This window comes from Macrobrachium nipponense, chromosome 39 (assembly GCF_015104395.2).
Source record: "Macrobrachium nipponense isolate FS-2020 chromosome 39, ASM1510439v2, whole genome shotgun sequence".
NCBI classification, from domain to species: Eukaryota; Metazoa; Arthropoda; class Malacostraca; order Decapoda; family Palaemonidae; genus Macrobrachium; species Macrobrachium nipponense.
Genome location: NC_061099.1, coordinates 55,078,813 through 55,105,636, shown reverse-complemented (window position 1 = coordinate 55,105,636; position 26,824 = coordinate 55,078,813). Strand labels below are relative to the sequence as shown.

The window sequence follows — 26,824 nt, the reverse complement described above, 5'->3', positions numbered from 1 at the left end:
ACAATTTGCAAATAATTTTTCAGTGCGGAATTAATTTTGGTTTGAGAAATGGCTATAATTTACCCTTAAGTGAAGATTACCAGTTTCATAAATATAAAACCAAAATCAAATCAAATGAACCAGAAGATTATCTTTGACTTAGTTACAGTAATTGTAATTCTAGCTTGTTTACCAACATCCACTATGTCCAAATTCTTGCAAATTTCAACCAAACATCCACTATGTCCAAATTTGCACATTTCATAAGTTCCACGCTGGACGAGTGGTTTTCGAGCTGGGCTGCCAATCCGGTGGTCCCAGGTTCGATTCCCGGCTCGGTCAACGCGGAATCAGAGAAATTTATTCTGGTGATAGAAGTTCCATTTCTCGATATAGTGTGGTTCGGATCCCACAATAAGCTGTAGGTCCCGTTGCTAGGTAAAACCAATTGGTTCCTAGCCACGTAAAAATATCTAATCCTTCGGGCCAGCCCTAGGAAGAGCTGTTAATCAGCTCAGTGGTCTGGTAAAAACTAAGATATACTTAACTTTTTTTGCACATTTCATAAATTTTATAAAAAAATATCACTTTATCTATACATGAAAATTTTTTAGGACAACAGTTACGACAGGTTTCAATGGCACTTCTAGCCTTGGAATGATGAAGCATGAGGCAAGCCATCATAATGTCATTGGCCGAGATGTTCTGATGAGAAATGTTTATTTCATAATAAAGTTAAATAGTATGTAGCAATTTGCTATAAATTACAGCAGAAAGCCTACAGGTTCAGGTCTACTGATTTATAATAATAATATAACATGAACTGCATTTCATATAGAATATGCATGAGTACTAAATAATAATATCTGACAGAAGTGAGAATTAGAAGCAACAACTAAGTATGGTAAGAAACAAGTTTAAACCCCCATATTTGTCCAGTTGATCAAATACCAACATGTATACAAGGAGGCCCTGGTTAACTGCGTTTCGATTTTATGGTGCTTGGCTATCAACAACGTTAAACCAGATTTACAGTGCCGGTAAGCGGTATATCAGTGCTGGTGAACCGGTTAACGGAGCCGTTAACTGGTTTAATGGTGCCAGTGAACCAGCTAATGCCATCGTTAAGTAGATCATAGGCATTTTCAACAAAATAAATGCTATTTACTCAGTTAACAGTGATTTTCAGTTACCAAAACCCTGCCATTAACTGGCAACTACCTTATATATATCAGTGCTTAAAAAACCTACAGGCAGAAAACTTCACCAAAAGTTCTTGAAAAAACTTGCGTTTCTTCCCCATTCAGAACAGAGGCAGTCCGGACGTTTATCAGCTGGTGGTTCTGTTCCTCAGAAGGGCGATGATAAGCAAAAACCGATGCAGCGCTGAGTTTTGGTTTTGGGTTAACGGCGCCAAGTTTTGGTAATGGCGTCGAGTTTCGGTTAATGACACCTCTGTAGGTACATTGTGGTGCCATAACTATTCTCTCTCTCTCTCTCTCTCTCTCTCTCTCTCTCTCTCTCTCTACTCTCTCTCTCTCTCTCTCTCTCATCAATAAAATATATCATTTAACTAAAAAAAAAAAATAATAAATAAAAAAAAAATCTCCTTCCCAAAGATTCTAGAACACAGTACAGAAAATTAAGATAAAACAAATGCAAAATAAATGTGTGGCTTAAGTGTATAATAAAAATGCCGTGTCAGTAGGTTAACAGGCAGTAAGCCCCGAGAAGCCTTGGCAACATGGAAAGAGAAAACCTTATATATTCCCAGCTATGTCTCAAGGAGACAATCCACACCTTTTAGAAAAAGAAAAATCAACAAATTATCTTTTAATGGAAATTCTACATAATGCTTTAAGATTTTGAATTTAATTTTTTTTTTTTTTTTTTTTTTTTTTTAAATAAAATTCTCTCTTTCATTCTGTTTAAAGCACAACATATATACTACTGCATACTAAGTATAAATATACCGATATGAAAGCAAAATCCCAAAATTCAAATTTAAATGCAGTGACAAACTTTCCAATGTAATTCCAACCCATAATTTGTGATTTACATGCCAACCATACTGGTCAACATAAGCAGTAGAACAATTGAAATGTTAAAAGATAACATGAGGGATGTGAAAACCTTTTGTCCAATTTCCAAGAAAAGAAACGCTTTGTTTAAACTGAATGCATATCGTATATAGTACACCATATACTCAGTAAGTACATATGAGGAGTTTCTTATAAATTACTCGGAATGTCTATAAGGAAGGAGCGTAACATTCATGTACTTCCCAACTGTCATCAAAGGAAAAAGTAACATTACATTCCTGATTGTCATTCATGAGAAACTGAGATAAAAACTTCATCTATGAAAAACTTACACCTCTAGAACTGTGAAAAATCTCAAAAAAGTGACACCATTAACCCTTGATTCACTATGCTATGCAAAGTTGTAATGGCAAAGGTACAATTGATTTCTAAAAGTTCTTCCAAGTCAATCTTTTCATGCTTCTGCATGAACAAGTTGCAAAAATTTTAAGTCCTCTAGAAATAACTTCCCAATCACTCATTACAGCTTCACTATTAAACACAAACTGGTGTATGATGTGGCGTGGGGGGACTTTCCACCCCAACCGGCATGCAAATAGGGGGAATATTTATGAAAGCCACTTACAAGGAGTACAGAGATATCACACTGTGGACAAACATGGGCAACTTATCAAAACCAGTATTAAAAGCCACATGTGAAGTCATTATTGTTAAAATGAATGTATACAGTAGTATAAAATTACCCTTTTTATATGCTTAAAACAGGCAATGCTTTAGCTATGATACATGGAATAATCATTTAGAAAAAATGACAATTTTTTTTCAAGGCCATTAAATGTAAAAAAATTGTAATATAAAGGAGTCTTAATAACTTTATAGGAGACGCACTGAATATGGTTTAATTATACATCACTGGCTAGGCATAGCATGCAGCACAGAATATAACTCAATTATACTGTATAGGAACATAAACTTTCAAAATCACAAAGTATACAGTCCATAAACCATTATAAATAACAGTAAAATCTAGATTTTCTGCTGGTCTCATGCTTTTTTTATTACTTTCCCTAAAGGTCACTTTGACAAGATATATGAGAAAAAATTAATAAAAAGACAGAAGTTAGAATTCATGCTATAACTGCAATCCTACAAGCTTTCCAATATTACAAAACCCATTTACAGCAAAACATTATATCTTGGATTAGTCTCGAAAGATTACAAGGTAGTTTTAAAGTAAAGGCGTTAATGAATATGCATAATGTGAATATCAAAGTAGAGAGAGGATAATATAAAACATTTATGATTACTAAAACTTAAAGAGTATCAATCATAAATTTAAAAACTGATGCCACTGTATGTAAGTACAAACTAAAGATTCTCACTTTATAAATTCTCCTCATATATAAATATGAAGCCTGAAATCATCATGTTTTAACCTCAAAAGTTTCATTTTCATAGCCTATCAAGTACTGCATCACCCAGCCAATGGTGTTTTTTTTTTTCATTTACTTCACATTATTGTCTCCATTTTGCTTCTACTGATCTATGCTCAACTTTCAACTGAAATGTCCCATATGACTTGATAGTAGTTAAAAGAAAAACAATGTATGGTACTGTAACATCAAAATATCAAAAATGCAAGGTTTACTAATAAAGTACACTAGAAAGCAAAAACAAACCTCAGGTTTTCTTGCTTGTGGCTGCGCTGGTTGTTGCTGCTTCCCTATCTGAGAGTTGCGCTGGTCCCTCTGTTCTCTGTGTTCCCTAAAGCAAAGCCAAAGGACGGGCAAAGGAAAGAAAAATATATGTAAGAAATATTATACATTTATCTTAAATGCATCATAAAATTTACTGTCAGAAGTTGAAATATATTAAATACAAAATATGAACCATACTGCAAGGGTCTATTTTTATAAAAGATATTTTATATTGAATATATGAATTCTTAATTTCCAAAAATGTATCTTATCAGTATTTGTATTACAGGTGGTAAACATTAGAAAGGATTTCCTTTAGTCATAAGGTAGAATGAAGCATTTACTTTATAATGGGGCCTTCTGGAGTCTGTATCCCCCCCTTAAACTCAGCCTTTGGTGGCAATATCTATGTACATATAAAAAAATATACCTTCCAAAAACCTCACCTGTGTTCACGGTGTTCACGATGCTTTCCCGATGGTCCCTTGGATGGTGTTGCGGAGGTGTTGCTGGTTTTGTGTGCTGCAGCTTGGTGGTGATCTCTGCCTGAGGTGGTGGTGGAAGAGGCCTTTGAGGAGGCGCAGGCTCTTGGCCAAGTAACCTTTGTGGTAATGCAGGTCTGGCTGGAGGTCCCGGATCAGGAATCTCCTCTTTCTCTTTCTTTCCACCATTTCTTTGATGCTCCTACATAGGAACAGAAAATATATAAATTAACCCTAGTTATAAATCCTGTTCAGGCAAGACTCTAAAATACCAAATTTGTAACTAATTTGTATTTTTCATAACTAACAAACCTGAGGTCTTAACATTAGGATTTACTAGCGCCAAGCTGGAAACCGGTAGAATTAAAATTACACTTGTGAGATCCAGGGACTAATGGCATCTATACCAGGTCACGGGGCATGTATACCCAGAATGCCCACGGCTACCTGTGACCCACCAGTTATATTTCTAACCCAGTTTAGACTGCTAGAGGGGTAGTTCGAGGTGGGCCTTTAACTGTTAAGACCTCAGGTTTGTTAGTTATGAAACTACAAATTAGTTACAAATTTGGTATTTGTTCATACACAAAACAAACCTTCGGTCATTAACATTAGGATAGACTTACTATTGGAGGGAGGTAAGTCTCTACAACTGACTGGGAGTTTGCACCTTATCCATTTCCGAATACATAGGGAAATTCTAAGAGAATGGACAATGAACCTAGGACCAAAGATATAAGCGGATCTATTTGGTTCTCCACTGGGTGTAGATACCATTCTACTGTCTACTCTTGATCCCTGCAACTGGATCCACCTTCACCCCTCTTTTCCCTATTATCCAGAGGGGTGTGTGCTACTGAAAAGTATATCATCAGCTAGATAGCTTCACAGTATGGCTGACCATCTCACCTGCATCTAGTCCGTTCCAGCACATGATGGTACTCTCCTTCATATTGCCCATAGTTAAAGGAGTAGGAAGAAAGTAGTAAAGAAAAAGACCAGTCATCCCATTCATTCTACTTTCATACCTTCATCTTAGACTAGACGCAAAACTGACCCGCCAGGGGCACTGGATGAAACTATATCACTTGTTGGGCCGCCACCACTGGACCCAAGGAAAAGGTGTCCAAGGATCTATGGGCAACATCTTTCAAATAAAATGAGGTGAAAGTTGTTTGGCGTTTCCACACACCAGCTTTCAGAATTTTATCCACTGACATGTTCTTCTTAAATGCCAGGGAAGCACTCACACCCCTGATGTCATGAGATCTAGCTCCCACCTGGCCATCTGACCCTCTGTCTTCTGCCGTATAAGCATCTCTGATCGTCTCCCTTAGCCAAAACGATATTGTATTCTGGACACTTCCTTCTTGTTCCGTCCTGTACTTACGAACAACCTCTGGCACCCCGGCCTGAGGTGCCTTGTTCTCCTAGTACTCCCTTAGTGCCCTGACGGGGCACAGGAGCATCTCAGCTTTGTTCGTTGTCTACAAAGTCTGCCAAGGAAGGTATGGTAAAGGAGTCGAATCTGCCGTCTACTATTGTTGGATTTTGGGTCTTGGCCACGAATTCTGGGACAAACTCAAATACCATTGATCTCCAACCTCTCGAGTGCTTTATGAGATATGAGAGGCCATGTAGCTCCCCCACCCTTTTGGTTGAAGCCAGGGCCAATAAGAAGACTGTCTCTTCAGGGTCAGGCTCCTATCCGTGGACTGCCTTAGTAGTCGTAGGGGGGTTTTGTCAGACTACTCAGTACCTTGGTCAGATCCCAATCTGGGGCTTTTAGCTCCTTTGGTGGGCATGACTGTTCAAAGCGTCCTCATCAGCATGGCCAACTCCCATGAAGACGATATGTCCACTCCTTTCATTCGTAAGACTGAGGCTAGAGCCGCCCTGTACCCCTTCACTGCAGATACAGACATAGTTTTCTGTTCTGAGATATATCAGAAAGTCTGCTAACTGCTGAATAGTGGTACTGAGTGGAGACACGTTCCCTCTACGACCAGCAATCACAGTATGCTGACCACTTCCTTGGTATACTGTCGCAGATGATTTTTTCTGATATTACCTGCCATCTGAGTTGCTGCTTTCTGCGAAAACCCTCGCGCTCGGAGGAGATACTTGACAGTCTCCACCCGTGAAGCGATAGGGACTTCACCGACTGGTGGTACCTCTCCACGTGAGGCTGACACAGAAGGTTGCTCCATGGAGGTAACTCTCTTGGCACATCTACTAGGAGTTCCAGTAGGTCTGGAAAACCACTCTGCTTTCGGCCCATAACGGGGCTACCAGGGTCATCTTGAGGTTCTGAGACCGCATTACCCTGTTCAGAACCTGACGGATTAGACAAAATGGAGGAAATGCGTACACGTCCAGATTGTCCCAGGGGTGTTGTAGCGCATCTTCTGTACTGCCTCTGACGTCCGACTACTGAACAATACACTTCCAACCTTCTGTTGTACCTGGTTGCGAATAGGTATATGATCGGTCCTTCCCACAACATGAGCATCCTGTCCACTACCTGTTGGTGTAGGGACCACTTCCGTCTCCCAGAATCTGATACCTGCAGCTCAACTTGTCGGCCACTATGTTTCTTTTCCCGGAATATACCTGGCCTTGATGTCTACAGGTTCTCTATAGCCCACTGGTGGAAGTTGAACTGTCATCACATGTAACTGCCGAGAACTAGGCCTCCTTGCTTGTTTATATAAGCTACTACTGTGGTGTTGTCTGACATCAATACCACTGAGTGTCCCTTTACTCTCTCCCTGAATTCCCAGAAAAGCTGCTTTCAACTCCAGCACGTTTATATGGAGTTCTCTGTCCTTGCAACTCCATTTTGCTGACACCATCAACTCCTCCATATGGGCTCCCCAGCCTTACTAGTGACGCATCCGAGAACAGCAAGAGGCTGGGGAGGATTGTTGAAGGGGACACCCACTGTCAGATTGTCGTCGTTCACCCACCACAGCCAAGTCTTTCCTCACTTCTGCCGACAAGGGAATTTGCTCGTACGGGTGATCTACTGTTGGTGACCAAAAATAAAACTCCATCCATCCATTGTAGGGACCGAAGGTGTAGCCTTCCTGTGGTACTAGCTTCTCCAGGGAGGTTAGGATTCCCACGCACCACCTGCCACTGTCTTGCTGGCTGTGTCTGCTTTCCCAGAAAGGCATTCACACTTGTTTGCATTTCTCTACTCTTTGGTCTGTCGGGAATACTTTGGCTTGTGTTGTGTCTATCACCATTCCCAGATATTCCAAAAGTTGACTTGGATCCAACTGCGACTTCTGCTGATTCACCACAATACCTAGGCTGTGACAAAGCTGCAGGAGGGCCGCCCTGTCCCTGAGTAATTTCTCCCTGGACTTTGCTATCACCAGCCAATCGTCCAGATATCTTATTAGCCTGATCCCCCCTGAGCATGCGCCCACGCCGACACGAGGGTGAACACTCTTGTAAAAACTTGAGGAGACGTTGTCAATCCGAAGCACAGGACCTTGAATTCGAAAGCTTTCCCTGCAAGACTGAAGCGGAGAAATTTCCTTGAAGACTGATGGACTGGTATCTGAAAGTATGCGTCCTTTAGATCGACTGTCAGCATAAAGTCTCCGATTCTGACTGCTTGTAGAACCGTTTTCGGAGTTTCCATCTTGAAACTGGTTTCCCTTATAAACAGATTCAGCGTTGACAGGTCTATTACTGTCCTCCACTCCCCGTTGGCTTTGGGTACCAGGAAAATCCTGCTGTAGAAGCCTTTTGTCGGACTGCATACTTGTTGCACAGCGCCTTTTCCATCATCTTCACTTCGTCTGCAGAATAGTGGCCTTCTGAGATTTGTGGGCATAAGTGACGTGGGGTAATGGTTGATCTGTCAGGGGCGGGGTTACCTCGAACGGATCAAATACCCGATCCTGAGAACATCCACCACCCACTGCTCTGTCCCTAGTTCCTGCCACAAGCCTTCCAGTGATTTGCCAGGCAACCCCCACTGGTGTGGCCGAGTGATGGGAGGCGCCCATCCTATCTTCATGAGCCTCTCCCTCTTCCCTATTGCCCCTTCCTCTGTTGTTTCTATTGTGAAAGGGCCGATGAGTTATCCTCTTTGGGGAAGAGGGTCTTGTGACTCTATTAGGGATGCTATGTCTCACTGTCTTCTTTCGAGACATCTGCTGTTGTCTCCCTCCAAAGGAGTAGTTTGACTGTTAGACGTTTTCCTAACTACCTGTTGCACCAACCTATCGTTAGTGTCCATCCTTCTTCTATCTATCGCCTCTTCCAGTATGACCTCTGGCAACAGCAGTTGCGATTCCAAGATATCCCCATTCCTCATTGCTAACAGGGAATCCAAATCCACATTGCGGCTTAGTCTAGCCAATATGCTGCATCTCTCCTCATTAGCAGGATATTTGCCCAAACATTGGCACTTACGTTTGTCAGGTACGCAATCGCCTTGGAACCTGACTTGTAGTAATCTAATGAACAATGGTTCATCCACTACTTTCCTTGTTGCTTCCGAGGATGCAATTTTCGCCACTGCTGTTGACCAAAGGTTTAACCAAGCAGCAGCCTGAAAGACAGAAGAAGCTGTTGCTTCTAACGTAGCAGCCTCTTGGTACGTCATCGAAGGGCACTCCATTTTAACCTGATCCAAGGTTAATCCAGGCCTTAACCTTACAACATTAGGGTTCATTTACAACATTAGGGTTCATTTGTCTAGACAGCAAAGGGACCTTCGGTGTCGTATAATATTTCCTATGCTTTATCATTGGAGGGGGAATAAATTTAAATGATCTATTAGATCTTAAGGAATTATCCCTCCCTGCAATCTTTGCGTTTACGTGTGCAAGACCGATTCCGCATGATCGAACAAGGCAATTCATACGACACCTTGGTATCCCTCTTTAGTCCAAATGCCATGTCAATTCCAGGAGGAAGCATACTGGCCGGTGTTTCTGTCTTCTCCGAAAGGCTATTGACTTGACGAATCAAATCAATCACCTCTGCATACGAGGCCAGAAACTCTTGGTTTTCTCCTTCCTCCGGCTCTAGTGTACCATTCTCCGTCACAAGGGATGTTGTCTCGCCCCTATCTTCTGACAGACGGCCCGGAATTCCACGGCCGCCTGCCCCTACGGCAGTCTCTTTGATCTTTGCTGGCCGCTGTTGGCTCGATCCCGGATAGTCAGCAGGGGAACGAGAAAGTCTCACTCTTTCTCTGCTCACGGATCTAGAGCGAGAATCTCGTCTAGATCTCCAAGATGAAGGCTCCCTTAAGACAGAGATAAGTTCGTCTCTATTAGTATTGGCATCGTTTTCGAGCGTCGGCGAGCCCGGCCTCGACCTTCTATCCAGACGGACACTGCCTTCCACGAACGTATCCGCCGAGGTTGCCAACTCTCTATTTTTCGTACTTTTAATAGGAGCCTTATCGTCCTTCGTACGTATTTTGAACGGCCTTACGGGCGAAACTGGGACCTGCATTCCATCCTCTGCTGCACCTTTCGCCGCCAACGTCGATTTTACCAGAGGTATCGCAGTTTTTGCGATCCGAACTTGCAACTCCGCCTCGGCCGCTAGCTCGCCGGCCGTCACCTCTCTCGCTTGTTCGGATTCTTGCGAACGGCTTCGTCTGCCAACCTTGTGCTTAATAGCCACTGACTTTCCAACCTTCTTGCTGACTTGGAAATGACAGTCTTGGTCCGAAGAAGAGGAAGAATTGATTCTTCTCCTCTTAGCCCGAGGATCCGCCAGGAACTCCCGAATCCTCCTCCAACGCTTGACTGGCGCTCGCCGTGACGTTATCGGACTTAGCGATGACGCCGAACTAGAGGAAGAAGACGAAGAAGGCGAATCACACTTTTTCTTTTGTCTCTTATTCATTCTCTTCTCTATATCCTGTAATTTCTGCATTACAGTTTGCATTTGACAGGTCAGAAGCTATTAGCGTCTGGGTGCAGCGAAAAAAGGCGAGAATCGGTCTGTGACGTCATCACGCCTGCCATATCGGAGTGTGACGTATGTTGTGACGTCATCCCTCTCGTAGGGAGAGACTGAGAGGTTTCTGCTGGCAACCGCACGTTTGCTGCCAAACTACCTCCCACGTTCTGCATCGCTGTAAATACTGAGTGGGATGGTGAAGCCGCGGCATTAATTCCCATAAATTGCAAGCCCGGGTGGGGGTATGAGGAACATTCAGCGCTGCCGGACCCTGCTGGAACCGTGACGTCATATAATGCACAAGCAGACCATCCAAGGTTGGTACACCTGGTAGGCCTAGCGCTGACCACGTACCATCTAACCTATGCGCTTGAGTAGCAGGAGCCTGGAACAAAGATGGCGGATCTCCCCCTCTACTTGCTGGGAACAAAGGAGAGTGCAAATTATTCATAAAATTACCCAAGGCCCCTCCTGACGTTTCCGATACAGAACCGCTAGGAGAAACCGAAGGGGTATGAGACAAATCAAAAGCAGGTGGAGAAACATATGGAGCAGCCTGGTTTATTACCGATACAAAAGAAGCCGGTAAGGTTTGGTCATCCAAAGATGGCGTCACCCCCTTCCTTTTGTATTGGCTTTTCCCATAGAACTTCTTCCACTGTTCCACCGACCAACCGCAACAAACAGAACACGGATTAGTAACCGTACATACGTTTTCCCTGCACCTACTACACGTTGGATGAGGATCCGTCTACACCGAAGTTAGGAACCTAGAACATGGAAAGCCACTGACTCTGGGCATTTCCTTTGTCTCCTCTTTGAAACGGTAGACGATCCCGATGTTGAGGCAAAATTCTCCATCATACCACGTATACACTCTTACGACACACTGATCACACTTGGAGAAAGAAAAGGAATGAAAAATAAAAAATGAAATGGATAAAGAACGGGCAAACTGAAAAACCGGCTTTAAATGAGATAGACAGTAACACGTCTTATCTTAAAGGCGGTAGGAAAATAACTGGTGGTTCACAGGTAGCCGTGGGCATTCTGGGTATACATGCCCCGTGACCTGGTATAGATGCCATTAGTCCCTTGATCTCACAAGTGTAATTTTAATTCTAACGGTTTCCAGCTTGGCGCTAGTAAATCCTAATGTTAAGACCGAAGGTTTGTTTCGTGTATGAACAACTTAACTTTCTTAACTTTCACAGGAGCAGTTACCAGATGTTGTATAGTAGAAATTGCACGGTACAGAGCGTTAATTAAAAGTAAGAAAAGCGTTAAAAGAAAATTATAACTTTAAAATAACTCATTTAAGGAAGAATAATTACAAAGCAGATTAGTCATTATGTATCCTTCCTATACTATTCCACAGTCCAACAGTATGAGAAATAAAGGACCTCTTGAATTGAGAAGTTCGACACAGCAAGGTACATTTACTGCATATTGGTGATGCCATTCAGCAAATTTGGTCACTCTCAGCAGGAAAACAGAATCAGGGATCAGTTATGAATGTGAAAAATTGTCAAACAAGACCATCCATCAATGGTCTAAGTGATAACTGACAATGTAATGAAACATTTCTAACACCACGAATTACTCTTCCTTAAAGAGATAAATCTCTGGCAGTGCAAACACCAATGCGAGATCACCGACTTCGCCAGAATTCAGCTCCAAGTCTGAGTCACCATAAATACCATCACACAAGACACATTTGCTTTAGTCCCACTACTGACTCGTCAAGAAGATGACCTGCGAGGAGGTCAAAACATCACAATAATACCAGCTATACAAGCACCAACACCAGCTGTATACCACAGATGACCCTTTCCCAGATTTAACCAGCACTGATGATGAATCCTGAACGACCTGGACCTGAGATCCCTGTTTATCAGTATACTGTTAATACTAGTTTACCAGATAAATAATACCAAAATCATGTTTCTGAATAATACATCATCCAGCGTTTTCTAGAATTCCCCAATATGAATATTGGGCTAGTTAATAAAAAAAAAACATCACTGAGTCAGAGCATGAGATAAGAAAACAGAAAATATACAAAATCAATCCACTTATTTCTGCCATTTTATTTAACAGAATTTGTTTAAAAGAACGTCTTCTATCATCATTATCATCATCATCATCATAATAATATGTAATAATAATGAGGATATGGGATATGCCAGTGGAAATTGTAACCATAATCATAAGGACACAAGGCACGTTCCCAAGATCCCTGAAAAGAAACCTGGAAAAACTAGGTGCTGAAGTAGCTCCAGGACTCATGCAGATGAGTGTGCTCCTGAAAACGGCGCATATAGTAAGAAAGTGATGGGGATGACTGTGATAAAAAAATACTAATAATATGCTGGAGGAAGACCTACATTAATACAAGTTTTATTGAAAACAATGGCTATTTAGGCTGTATTATTTTGTATAGATGTTTCTCTATTCTTCTTATTACTGACTTTTTCTTTTTTTCTGTAACTCAATTGGCTATCAAAATACCAAATGGGGGATTCCATGTACAAAATGTGGTATTTGTCAAATAGAATATTATTATACAAAATGACATTGTGGGCAGGTGTTTGTGGGACTGAAGTTCTTGCAGGAGTCCTACAGTATATATAGTCTGTTGCACATCACGGCGTCCTTATCGACAAAATGTGATTGGCTAACTGGCTCAGCTGCTGATCCCCTGTTGGTGGATGCCTCAAGATCAGAGGTGGGTTCCTATGCAGAAACTGCAGCAGTCGCTCAGACCGTCACAAGGGAAGGGCGCCTCTCCATCCAGGATTCTGGTTGGTTGGAGAAGCAGTTGCGTGACATATGCCTGGTGTAGTCTAGTGTTTCTTGATCTGGGGGGGTCTTGTATGGTGGGATTACTAAATAATACCACACCAAACAAGACACCCCAAATCAACAAACACCAGACAACGTCACACAACAGCAACGAACCAGAATCCTGCAAGGAGAGGCACCCTTCCCTTACAATGATCAAGAGACTACTGCAGTGTTCAAATAGGACCCACCTCTGATCTTGAGGCATCAGCCAACAGGGGATCAGCAGCTGAGCCAGTTAGCCAATCATAATTTGTCAATAAGACCCCATGCTGTGCAACCGACTATATATGCTGTAGGACTCCCGCAAGAACTTCAGTACCACAACACCACAAGAATAGAGAAACTTCCATGCAAAATAAATACGGCTGAAATAGCCATTATTTTCAATAAAACCTATAATAATAATATCTTAAAAACATAGATTTCTCAGCCTTTATTCATTAAAGTTTTTTATAAGTGACTGACACATTGGGCTGTCTTGCCTACCTGGTCTCCTTAAGAGAAAGGCAAAATAAATAATGGTAACAGACTAATTCCAAGGCACTAATCTTTAAAATGGTTCCATCACTTCAGGGCTTTGGAAGGATACCTCAAGGCTCCTTCTATATAATGACTTAACTGAACTACTAGAAGTTGGAGAAGCCAGCACTATCAAGGATTTTCAGGATGAAGCTGGCGGTGACCCAATGGTCTGTATTCTGGGATAGGAAGAGCTGATAGATCACCTGAGAAAAGAACTTCTCAATTCTACTTAAATAGAGGGGGGACCCTCCTAAGGACTGGGCAGCAGAGGGAAAACAAAAGGAAACTAATTCATGGGGTTGATCAAACAGAAAAGGAACTTGATCACTGGTCTGGTGGGGACAAATGCTGACAACCACCCAATGTAAGTAATAGTCCACTCTCTGCCTATCCTTTGAAAAACATCTGTTCAAACAGTACCTGTGATCATAGTGGAGCCTATAAAGATGATGCCCTTGGCAGTAAAATCTACAAATGCTACTGAAAAAGCTCAAGGCACTATCATGGGCTCTGGAACAGAAACTGAATGAATAAGAACTTAGTGGTTTGGGGAAAAAAAAAAAGGTAATCACAAGAAAGATGTACTGCCCACATCTAACTGAGAAGGCATTTCTGATCAGGAACCACAGCTATAAATACAGGCAAACCTTGGATTTCGTACACCCTGGTTTTTGTAGGGTTCAGTTTTTGTAGACTTTTTCAGCAAAATTTTGACTAGAGTTTCGTACATATCCTTGGATTTTGTACACCCAGAAAGGCTCCATCCAGGGGCAACCTCATGACTAGACCCCACACTGAGTGTCCAAACAAGTATCCCATGTTCTCTTTTGACCCATTCTGCCTTTGTGTCTGTTGTTTTTTGTGCTTTTTCTATTAGAGTGCAACTGCTAAATAAGCCATGATGGGGCCAATGAATATTACAAGTGCCAGCTTTTTGTAATAATAATAATAAATAAAAAAAAAAAAAAAAAAAAAAAAAAAAAAAAAGGAGAGAGAAACACTATAGTATTAAAGAAAGAACTCGTAGCAAGGTGTTGGGGGCGATAATTTGTGAAAAGCAAGGATGTTGCATGTTGATTTCATTAAGAAAATGCCTACAACAAGTGCTGCTGTTAGTGAATTTAAGGCGAGCAGGGGCTAGTTTGAAAAATTCAAAAAGTGAAAGGGCATACATAATGTGCCTACTTCATGATTAAGCACATGTTTGGAAAGTGGAGTGAATAAAAAAAACTTTGTGGATAACTATTATCTCCAACATGTTTAATGACAATGTCTTGTTTTACTTGAGGCAAATTTTAGACATCAGAAACAAATGTCTCTGGACAGTTTTGATGTGCGACAGGGGTCCAGTGACTCAAGCTGGTCCTAGTGCCAATAAAAAAACAAAGAGGAAGAGTAACTCAAGTTAGGTTTTTGATACCCGAAGTCCTTCTGAAAAAGGATTCCCCTTCCAAACAATAAGCTCTCCTCCCTTCCCCCTCCTCTCTATCTTCAATACACTAACGAAAGTCTTCAATAAAGGTAAGAGTGATGTTAAATGTTTATTCATCCATTCCATTAGTCATTTACATTTATTTCTCATTGTTTTCTGTATGTAAAACTGTTTATTCTCTATAAAAAAAATTTTTAAATATTTTTAGGTGTCTGGAATGCATTAGTAATTGGACACCACTTCCTGGTGGAATTACACCTCATTCACTGTGTCCATACATTTAACTCTACGTTAAGTATATCTTAGTTTTACCAGACCACTGCGCTGATTAACAGCTCTCCTAGGGCTGGCACGAAGGATTAGATATTTTTTTATGTGGCTAGGAACCAACTGGTTACCTAACAACGGCACCTACATTTATTCTGGGGTCCAAACAACATTACATCAAGAAATGAAGTTTTCATAATAAAGCTAATAATGTAATACCTGAACACCTGAATTAGCCCTGGTCACTGACCTGTCCAAACTACATCCCCAAAAATTTTCCCACAAAGTGGGTATTTAACTGTCAGCACTACCAACGCTGCAGGTAAAAGTCCAGCGAGTTACCTGTGGTACCATTGGCAACCCTGCTGCAAATACTGGTCGCCAGAGGCCTGCCTCCTCAATTGTGTCCTTCACTATCAAAATTGAAGAGGGAAGGGGGGTGGGAATCATTCAGGTGAATGTTCAGGTAGCAGACAAACCCTCAGTTGAGAAAGAAGTTGAAGGAGGAGGGGAACAGGAAGAAGCTTCGCTCGGAATAACCACTGGAGTGCCCACCACCGAAGTTGGACAGGTGGAGAACATACCAACCGGAACCACATTCAAAGGTGCCTCTACGGGTATGCTACAAAATGCGGAACCCAACGGCGTCACCGAATGAAGATTACCATCTACTCTAGTGAAAAAAGGGACTGAAGATACAATTGGTACTGCTACTTTCGACGATGACGCAACTGAATCATTGGTTTCTTTTAATTTCCTCTTCCCTTTAGTACCTTCCTATTTTCCTAACAACTTGAATTTTCGTCTTTTAATTAATTTTTGCACTTCATTAAATAATGACTTCTCTGGGCCATCTCAGTCTAGAAATTTAGCTCACACTCAGTACTTAAATCCTTGAACAGACATTCTGTCTGTAATGAGCTGTAGCAAGTAAGATGACTGAAAAGCCCACCGTATGTGATGTTAAAATTTGTTAGTATACTATAAGCAACAGCTCCTCAGCTTCTCAAAACAACCTAGATTATTAACAGTCTAAATCTTTTACATTACTCACCTGTATTTGTTGGAAATTCCGTCTCAAGGTATTCCCTGCTGGTGCTTGAATGATTGAAGAGGGTTCACCAGGTTGTGTTGTTTCCTCATCTTCATTATCAGACCCACTGTAATTAAATGTTTCTTCTCTGTCTTCTGTTATGAAAATAAGAAAATTAAGTTATAGTAGGATTCCAAATAGAGAAATCTATTAAACAAATGTATGAGTATGACTTTCAGTAAGTATATCAATTAAAATACATGTTTTTAAAACTAAAATATGCTCAATTCACAAAAAGCTAACAAATTTGTGAAGTTACTAGCTAAATTAATCATGAATGTAACTGATAAAGCATACAGTGAAACCCCTGTATTTGTGGGGGGAATGAGTACCAGACATCTCCACAAATAGCTAGAGTCTGTGAATACTTGGAACCCCTCTAAAAATGCTTATAAATGCTTATTTTGATAGTTCAAACTAGAAACACCAACTAAAAATACTTATGACTGAATATTCTAAATCTAGTTTTATCACAAAAAGTGCATTTAGTAACAAAAATATGAAAATACAGTCATTTGTGAATATTTCTCTATGTAAAATACCACGAATTGATTGCAAATAATGGGTAGATATGGTCCAAAGAGAAATCCGCGAATCTCAAGAACGCGAAAACGGGGGTCCACTGTATAACTGAAATAACTGATAAATTCAAACAATTATCATATAATCAAAGGATTGTCTATAAAAAATACCTTTCTGCTTATGTTTCTTGCATCTGTCTATGTGATCTTTGAGTTGGATACGCACTTGCCGTTCAGTTGGTTGGTCCCGTATAAATGGATGTTTTAGTAACTGATCAGTGTAAGTTCTCTGTAATACAAAGAATATTATATGTTTCACAGTACTTACCAATACTGGGGTAGCTATAATTTCATACTACATTTACTGTATATACAGGCAGTCCCTTATTTATGACAGGGTTCCGTTTTTGAGATGCGTCGGGAGCCGAAAGCGTAAGCCGAAAAATTGTCGAAAATCATCAAAAATCTTAAGAAAACCTTACTTTGAATGCTTTGGTTGTCTATTGAAAACTATGTTAACTGCATTTTTAGTGTGCTTTTCATAAAAAAAAACCTTCAAATATTGTTTAATGGATATACTCTTGTAAGGTTTGATATATAAAGACCAATTTTATGGCCTAAAATTTTGGGACTGAATATTACATGTGGTATAGGCTAGTTTTAGAAATGTGCAAGTGTTTGGCACTAGGCTAACCCTAAGCTTTGGATTTCCCAACAACAAACAATACAAATGTTGTTTTACTTATTTGAGAAACTTTTATTATTGTTATGTTGCTTCTATATTGAAAAAGTGCAGACTTTAGGAACTAGGCTAAGCCTACCACATTCTTTGGATTTCCTGACAACGAAGTCTAAAAAGAAGTATTTGTTTCCACAGAAGGCGACAAACTTTTATTTTTATATATTAACCACGACAATAAATATAAATGGTGCTTTACTTATCTGAGAATCTATTATTATAGTTATGTTGTTTTTAATTTATGGCTGTTCTATGCTATAAGTGCAGTCTACATTCATTTCCAGAATGTAAACAAAAGTTTCTACTGGGCGCTGCCATTTGTATTTCGTCATCTGATAACTTCTTCATTCACGATTCACAAAGAATCGTGTAATTGTTTATTCTATTGATAAAAGGATGCTGTAAATTCAAAAACTTAAAAGTCATGCAATACATTTAATGAAAAAAAATTTTTTTAATTAAATATCATAAAATATAACATTAATCAAAGACTGCTAGCATAGAAGCCAGCAAATATTTTCTAGAATTATTCTTCTGTTATAATGTCATTATGTGTTTCATTATAGCTGTTGGTACCTCCATTAGGTAGATACAATAAAGAAGAGAAATGAATGGTTATTATACTGTTTGGTAGTTTTAGTAGTTGAAGAGAGATAATGAAAATTTATGATTATTATACTGTGTGCAAGGTAAAAGTGTTTGCTTGGCGGTTGTTTGCTGCTCGTCGCGTTGACGAAACCATGAACGTAAACAAAAGGTTGGAAGCTTTTTTTTTTATTATTATTATTATGGTTAATGGTTAATTAATTATTATTTGAAATGAGTACATACTGGTTATTTATACATTTTATTGGCATATTCCAAGCTTTTAGCTTCTTAGGTTTAGATGTCAGAATCAGAGACTAGGCTACAGTAGCAACTGCTGACATAGGCTAGGCTTATTGCCAGAATCAAAACTCAACATTATAAGGGACATATGCTAAAGTCCTAATATATGCAGTAAAAATGAGGTTGAATATTACATGCAGTTGAATATTACTCAAGTATGTACAGTATTTTGCCTTTTTGGAGTCTTATTTCTTCCATCAGATTGGCACTGTAACCCTAGAACAAGTGGTGCAAGCCTGAAAATAATTTCTGATGAATATAATTGAAAAGCGTCGCAAACTCGGAACGTCATAAGGCGCAGACTGCCTGTACTTGTGTAGGGAAGGGACAGGTTGAACCAAATAGAAAAATTTGGGTATCTTGGTTCAACAGTAGCTGATGATGGATATTTGGGTAAAGAAATAACACAGAGTACAGGCTGGGTGAAAAATTTGGAGAAAGATGTCAAGTGTCTTGTGCGACTGCAAAATCCTCATAAAGGTTAAGCTAAGAATATAAAAGAGAGTATTAGTGAGAGCAGGTTTGATGTATGGAGCAGAAACATGGCTGGTAAAGAGAGTGCAAGACTGCTCCGATCCACAGCCGTGATCATGCTCGGACGATACCGAGAGAAACGTTGGCCACTAGATTAACTTACATTTTGACCTATTTGTTCATTTACTGTGACAAATAAATAAATTTGTAACCATTATCCCTGAAATTGACTCCTCCTGATGAGTAATATCGGCGCAATACTCGCCAGTTGTAATAGCAGAGAGAAAGCTGTTATTAGAAAAATAGAGAAGACTATTTACAAGTTGAATGCAGCTGATTCAGCAATATCTTTCAATAAGACTTGTTTGAAAGAGGGTCTCCTTCTAACATATTATTATTATTATTTGAAAATTTCAACAAACAGTGCATATATGTACCCTAAAAATTCTCTCTCAGTAAAAGAGAGAGAGAGAGAGAGAGAGAGAGAGAGAGAGAGAGAGAGAGAGAGAGAGAGAGAGAGAGAGAGAGAGAGAGAAATATTTTTATCATTTAATGTTATTCATTTACACATAAAACCTTGAAAACTTATAAATTACATAAAAAAAATTAAAAACACACATTCACAGGGTTTCTCCAGGATTCTAAAATGTGTTTGCATTCGCATGTCTTTGAAATATTCGTGTATGATAATTAGTTAGATTCCAATGAAAAGTTTGCGCTATTGTGAATTCGCGCAACTTGAATCACTTAAGATTGAGCTATTACTGCATAGCATTTGATTGTTTTTATATTTTACCATTATATTAAATTTGTGATATTCCATTATTTTTTCTATGTGAATTGCTACTGCTTTTATGTACATACAGTATTATTTTAATGGTGTCTTCTCCTTCTCTCCTCAATAATATAAACGTGTCTTCGTTCAATCTCAAGTCAGTTGTGCATGCCGACACAATTTTGTACATCTATTATGTTAAATTTTAGTATGAAATGCTTTATTCTTTTATTAATTTTGTTGTATATGGTTATCATTCAACTATATATTGTAAAACATATAAATACAGTTTTTCTTTTATTACAAGGAAGGCCATCAAAAACTAGTAGTATAAACATGACAATCGGTTAGTTTGAAGTACGAGTATTTGCTCAACAAATAACACAATTTTTTCCAAAATTTTGTTAAAAAAACGGAATGTTGAACATAAACTTTTGACAAATGAGGTACCACTATATGTGAATATTACATACGCTAATTTTATATCCATGTATGATGTGACCGCCTTAAAATTGGCTTCAAATTCAGATCTTTGCAAGTCACATGATACACAAGTACATACGGTACATACCAGAATACAAAGGTTTCAGTGCAACAATTACTCCCACAAGCGAAAGCAATGAAAATCCTAACCTTGCCTACAGATAAAGAAAAGTAAACAATCACATCTGGTTCTCTCTTTTTCTCTGAATCGTGGCTGTAACCTACAAGGGTTGGCCAACAAATAAGTACCCAATCTATGGCTCTGGTCAACTGAAGCTTATTAGATTTTAAGGAGTATACTAGGGATAAAAAACACACACACACAGACTCTTACCTGATGGTAGTCCTTGACTAAGACACTATCAATAAAGGAATGAAATTTTTTACTCCATTTCTTGCTATTCTTAAGGCGTGGAGGTGGATTCCTTGGGATCAAGAACAGAGCGCGCATTGGATGCATATCACACAGAGGGGGTTGTGATTCAGCCATTTCTAGCGCTGTGATACCTGTAGAAATTTCTTATTGTTAATCTGAATCATATTATGTAATTTGGATCTGGATTTCAACAAACTCAAAATGCAAACAATTCACAGGTCATAGTAAAAAGCAATTTTTGATTGCCTACATTAAGTAACATCCACAAATTTCTATGCAAGGAATTATTGTGCATGTGAAAGCTGCCAATGCCAATTTTCTTTACAATAATAAAGCATAAAGAATAAATCTCATACATTACTAAAACAGAAAATACTACACCTATATTCTAAATTAAATTTTTAGTTCCAGTGAGGCCTCTAAGAGGTAACCAGCAACACTTAAGTGCTGTACAATGTGAGTTTTCATAAGTCCCAAGGGCCTTTTATTTCTTGTAATTTTTCAATAATCAACTAAATAAAGGTTACTTGTGAAAGAATTTACTAAGGCTTACCTAAACTCCATAAGTCACTACGGTTGTCATACGTAGCCTCTGGATTTTCATCACAAGCAATAACTTCTGGAGCCATCCAGTATGGCGTACCAATAAAGGTGTTCCTCCTCCCTATAGTACGGTCAAGCTGAGCACTGACACCAAAGTCAACTGTAAAAGAAAGAGATTATTTAAACAACCACAGCAAACGCCATTGAAATCCAATGAACATGAAAGTGATCCTACAAAATGGTTAAAACTTAACTTCAAAAATACCAAAACCGGTGAAACTTTTATAAAAGTTTTATTTTCACAAGAAAATTAAGTTTCATATTTACTTACCAAGTAATTAAATAGCTATACTACTAGTTTCTAACTTGCATGTCAGCTTAAATTCAAAATTTGCGCTAGGGCTTCAATTGTTTAGGTAGGTGACTAGTCAGTTCACTTAAGGTAAGTGTAGGCCACTTGCTCAGTGTCTCATTATTTTTATCAGTAACTTACAAAACTAGCAATATGTTTATATTTTGTCATTTATCTCTCATTTTAAAAGGTAGGTAAGTTTTGGTCATACCATAGGATTTGGTATTAATTGCACAACTAAAACATGATTTCCTGAAATCAATAAGATAAAACACAAGGAACAATGCGTAAAAGTGAAGAGAGAAGCATTTAATTCTGTATAGTACCTGTTTTTACTTATCTAATTTTGCATCATTCATACAATCAGGTTACAATAAAAATAAATTCATCCTGAATACACTGGTGCTTTCAGATTTTAGGTGAATGTGATATGTGAAGAGAAAATTAAGAAAACGTCTTATTATTTTGCAACAGTACTTGACTCAGTATGAAAGGAAAACAATGCAAGTTCTTTTCTGTTTATTACTTTACTGAGCTTATTATTTCATAATCACTCAAAATAAGTCTCTGATATTTCTTTCACTTGAAAATATATTCATTTAGGGAAATTAGAAACAATAAGCTGAAACAACCTGATTAAAGCTTGGGCTGATTTGATGAGTAAGAAGACTGTCAATAGAGTTCAAATTCATTGCTAGACTGAATTTCCCGTGGCCCGCCTAGATCTGAGCTAACGATGCCAGATGCATCCATCTGATTATTATTATTTTTTTTTTATCAGATACGTCCAGAGACATTAAGCTATACGATATTGAATTGAAAATGTTCAACAGTCATAACAAGAATTCTGTGAATTTATTTACAGAAATTGTAATGACATAATGTGGTAAATATTGTTGAAACTGCAACTTCTTATATCACTAACTGACAACCCAAAGCTCTTGCTGAGACAACCAATGCTACAATGTCTGCAATACTGTCAAACTTGAATCATTGATGGATGCAACATAAGACAATCTTCATTTTCTCTTCACATATCACACGCATCTAAAATCTGAATGCACCAGCGTGTTCAGGGTGAATTTATTGTAAGAAAACATAAATTTTATTTTATCTCGATCGCATGAATGATGCAAAATCCGATGTTAAGTAAAAACAGGTATTAAATATTAAGATGATTTAGTTGTACAACTAATACCAAATCCTATGGTATGACCAAAACTTTCCTATCTTGTGCAAAGCATGAGATACATGAAGAAATATAATCATATTGCTAGTTTTCTAAGCTACAGACAAAAACACTATGAGACATTGAGCGAGATGCCTACCTCCTGCTACCAGCCAATCAGAGGCTGCCAAACAAACATCTGTAGGATAAGGTCAGCTAAAGTCACCTAAGTGAACCAACTATAGTTCCCCCACTAACGGGAATACTAGGAATGTCTTAGCTGACAACCTCATTTTGTCTGTGCCTTATGTATTATCAGAGGGGAGGAAGGCAGGCTCTGATTTTGTACAAAATTACTTAGTAAGTATATATGAAACTTAATTTTATTACCAAAATAATACTTTCATATAAGTAACCAAGTAAAAACATAGCTGAATCCCACATTGAAAAGAAGTGGGATACATGGACATTTTTTATTTCAAAACAATAAGTCCTGGTAATGAGTTTCAAATAGAAAAGTTGCTAGCACTAAAACCAATGCTTGTCATTTCCTTATCTGTTAAGAGAGCTGCTGCAGGAGATTACTGCCTTTGGTTGGTGCTCATCTTAACTTGTAGTGGGATGATGGTATGAGGAGCGCCTCTACATAAGTGCAGTACCAAAATAAAACCACTACCCATCCACTGCACTGAGAGTGAGCAGTGGGTACTCCTCAAAACTCTGCACCTTATTACAAGAGATAGTAGGGGAAAATTCCATGCTTCCTCCCTCAATACCATGTTACTAATGATGGTTCCACAGTAGTGCAAAATTTTCAAATACCGTTTTAACTTTCAAGAAACACTTGAGAGGTGAAGATCAATGACACTTCTGGCAGGCAGATTGAAAAGAAGTAAGGGTCATATTGTGCCTGAAAGCTAGTGACGTAAAGGCTATTCAGACATCCTTTGCTTTCACTTAAGGACAATGCATTCTTAGTCAAAGGGCAAGACAGATTCTTGTCAGAACACCATAGGTTATTGATGGCCCTCTGATCTACAAGGATTGATCAGGTAATATCTGGAAGCTCTAACTGGACAGAGGGCTCTCTCGTCTTCCTCAAAGCTGAGGATGTTCGTTAATTACTTGGGGAGGAAGAACGGATCCAGGGCTAGAATGGGTCCTCGTTCTTGGTTAAAAATCGAAGGGTAAATAAGCAAACCTTGTCTCCTTGAGAAAAAACACACTCTTAAATGATGTCTTGGATCTCATTGAAACATTTTAGCAGAGGCCAAGGTCTCCAGGAAGATGATTCTTCTGGGTAACTTTTTTCAGAGAAGAGGATTGAAGGGGATCAAAAGAGGAACCTGTTAGTCACCTCAGCACAACTCCAGCTTCTAAAAGACCCGGCTTCCTTCCTCACTTGGACATGTCAAAGGACAAGATGGGGTCTTAATATTTAGGTATGATGAAGAAAAAAAAAAAAAGTACATAAACTCTCAGTTAAGCATAATTCAATACCCTTCAACAAAAGGAGCTGGATCTCCTTAGATAAAAGAGGTGCTCTGCACTTTGATTCATAGATGTTTCAAAAGAAGAGACCGAGAGTCTTGAGACACCAGTTTTGGAAAATCGCTCACTTAGTCTGGTAGATGGAGCCAGACGATTGACGTCTGCATCTTTCAATAGCCTCTTGTAGCACATCTAGAAAAACCCCTTTTGTTCTGACAAGCTCCAGGGTATTCTGGCACCTGCCCAAGCAAGAGTGGACCACCCTTGGTGGTATCTCTTGAGGAGAGGTTGTCTGAGTAGCTACAGATTGTGGTAGGAGTCTAGGAGAGTCCATCAACAACCGTAGCAGGTTTGGGAACCATTATTTCAAGATTCAAAACAGGAATAGCAAGTCATCGTAACATTGCGATGAGCCTGATAATTGTTCAGCCCTTCCTTGACCATGTCAGAAGGAGGGAAGATACAGAGGTCCAGACTGGACCGATCCAGCAGCATGGCATCTGTTGGCCATCGTATGGGTCTGTGGTTGGAGAACAAAAGAAAGGAAGGAGAAGGTTCCTTGATGTGCAAAGAGGGTCCAAAGTTGGCCAGCACCTCAGGGGGTCCAAGGGAAGAACACGCTTCTGACAGCTTAGTGCATCCACCAGAAACTCACTATTCTAAAAAAATGATATTGTTATGATACAATAAAGTTTTATACATACTTACCTGGCAGATATATACATAGCTATTACTCCGTCGTCCGACAGAAATTCGAATTTCGCGGCACACGCGGCAGGTAGGTCAGGTGATCTACCCCCCCGCCGCTGGGTGGCGGGAATAGGAACCATACCCGTTTTCTAATTCATAATTTTTCTTCCAGCTGTCTCCTGAGGGGAGGCTGGGAGGGCCATTTAATTGTATATATCTGCCAGGTAAGTATGTATAAAACTTTATTGTATCATAACAATATCATTTTTATACATTCAACTTACCTGTCAGATATATACATAGCTGATTCACACCATTGGTGGAGGGTAAAAGACAGCTATTACTGAATAGACAGGTAAACAACATACGTTGTAGGTAATAAATAAATAAAACCTTGGTTCCTATGTGTTTAGACGAAGGGTCGACTTCCTAGCTATTGCTAGTAGTCTGCTTCGTCTCAAGAGCCTCAGCGAGGATGTGACCTATGGCTAAGAGTTCTTGTAGATCTGTCAATGGGGTCTATCCACTTACTTGACAGAATCTAGTGGTCATTTGTCAATGGGGGGGTCTTATCCACTACATGACAATACACCAATGCCTATTGGCATAATTTAAGGAGCACAACACCGATCCCGATCACCTGATCCTAACACGAGGGTTTGTGCTTAATTTGAAAAGAGCTATCCCCAAACTCATTTCAAATAACCCCAGAAAATAATACACTTATGTTAAAATAAAAAATAAAAAATAAAAAATAAAAAAATTTTTAATTCACTAGTTAAGGATCAGTGTCGGCTCCCTATCCCAGCAACGCATCCGTGGACACGTATAACAAAGAGAGAAGGATCTCTCATAGGCCCACTTGATCTCCTTCGTGCAAAGAGAAGTCAACACAGAGTTGCATCTCCCGTTATACAGCTAATATGACTCACGACATAGTTATGGAAAGAACAAGAATTGTTAAAAGCTCGCACTTCAAGCGCTTTTAATTCTTAGCTGTTTGAAGGAAACGTCAAGTTACTCAAGAAGTGCTTTAGAGATTCCACTCTTCCAAAGAAGACCAGGGCTTTCTTTGCAACAGATCTCTTCTAGATGAAGCCCAGAGCCTGGCTTGCGCCTGGCTGGCGCCATCGCCGACCTCGTCTGGCGCCTCGCGCCTGTCTTGGCGCCTCGCCGCCTGTCTGGCGCCTCGCCCCTGGCTGGCGCCTCGCCCGCCAGCGCGACTTGACCTGGCGCCTTGCCCCTGGCTGGCGCCTCGCGCCTGGCTGGAGCCTCGCGCCTGACTGGAGCCTCGCGCTGACTGGCGCCTCGCCCCTGACTGGCGCCTCGCCTGGCTGGAGCCTCGCGCCTGGCTGGAGCCTCGCGCCTGCTGGCGTCTCGCGCCTGCCTGGCGTCTCGCGCCTGGCTGGCGCCTAGCGCCTGGCTGGTGCCTCGCGCCAGCCTGGCGCCTCGCGCCTGCCTGGCGCCTCGCGCCTGCCTGGCGTCTCGCGCCTGGCTGGTGCCTCGCGTCTGGCTGGTGCTTCGCTTGCCTGGCGCCTCGCGCCTGGCTGACTTCTCCCCACTTGCTGGAGATTCGAGCTTGTTAAGAGTCTCGATGAAAACTGGCGATGTCCACCTCGGACACTTTATTTGCCTGATTCATTCGCCTCTAGCGCATCTGCGCCAGATTGGAGGCCTACTCCTTCTCCTCATCAGACAATGACAGTGTTTAATTGGACTGTCTTGCTCTGGCGTCTTTACACCTGTTTGGCATTTGGCGCCTGATTGGCGCTACATTGTCCGAAAGTCTGAACATCCACAATCGTTTATCAGGAGAAAGGAAAAGGGTGGAAGAAATTCTTTCACTTTGAGCTTATGGCCTCTGCAACAAGGGGAGGTAATTTTAGTCGGCTACATCCAGTAGACGATAGGAAATCTAATAGTCCGAGAGACCAGTCTTCCTCCGAGGAGGATCATACTTGATACTTCAGTTGCTAACGAGCACTCTTCCTACATGTTGACGAGTTCTCTCGTTGCAAAA

At 40.1% G+C, this 26,824-nt stretch overlaps 1 protein-coding gene across 1 annotated transcript in view; it reads right to left on the bottom strand.

Annotated features, from left to right (window-relative positions):
* LOC135210362 (serine/threonine-protein kinase mig-15-like) overlaps positions 1-26,824 on the bottom strand; it is a 297,907-nt gene that overhangs the window by 194,266 nt on the left and 76,817 nt on the right. The window contains 7 exon segments of the mRNA XM_064243259.1: positions 3,701-3,785; positions 4,165-4,187; positions 4,190-4,402; positions 16,266-16,399; positions 16,997-17,114; positions 20,519-20,691; positions 21,114-21,263. Coding sequence (XP_064099329.1) covers positions 3,701-3,785; positions 4,165-4,187; positions 4,190-4,402; positions 16,266-16,399; positions 16,997-17,114; positions 20,519-20,691; positions 21,114-21,263 — 896 coding nt within the window.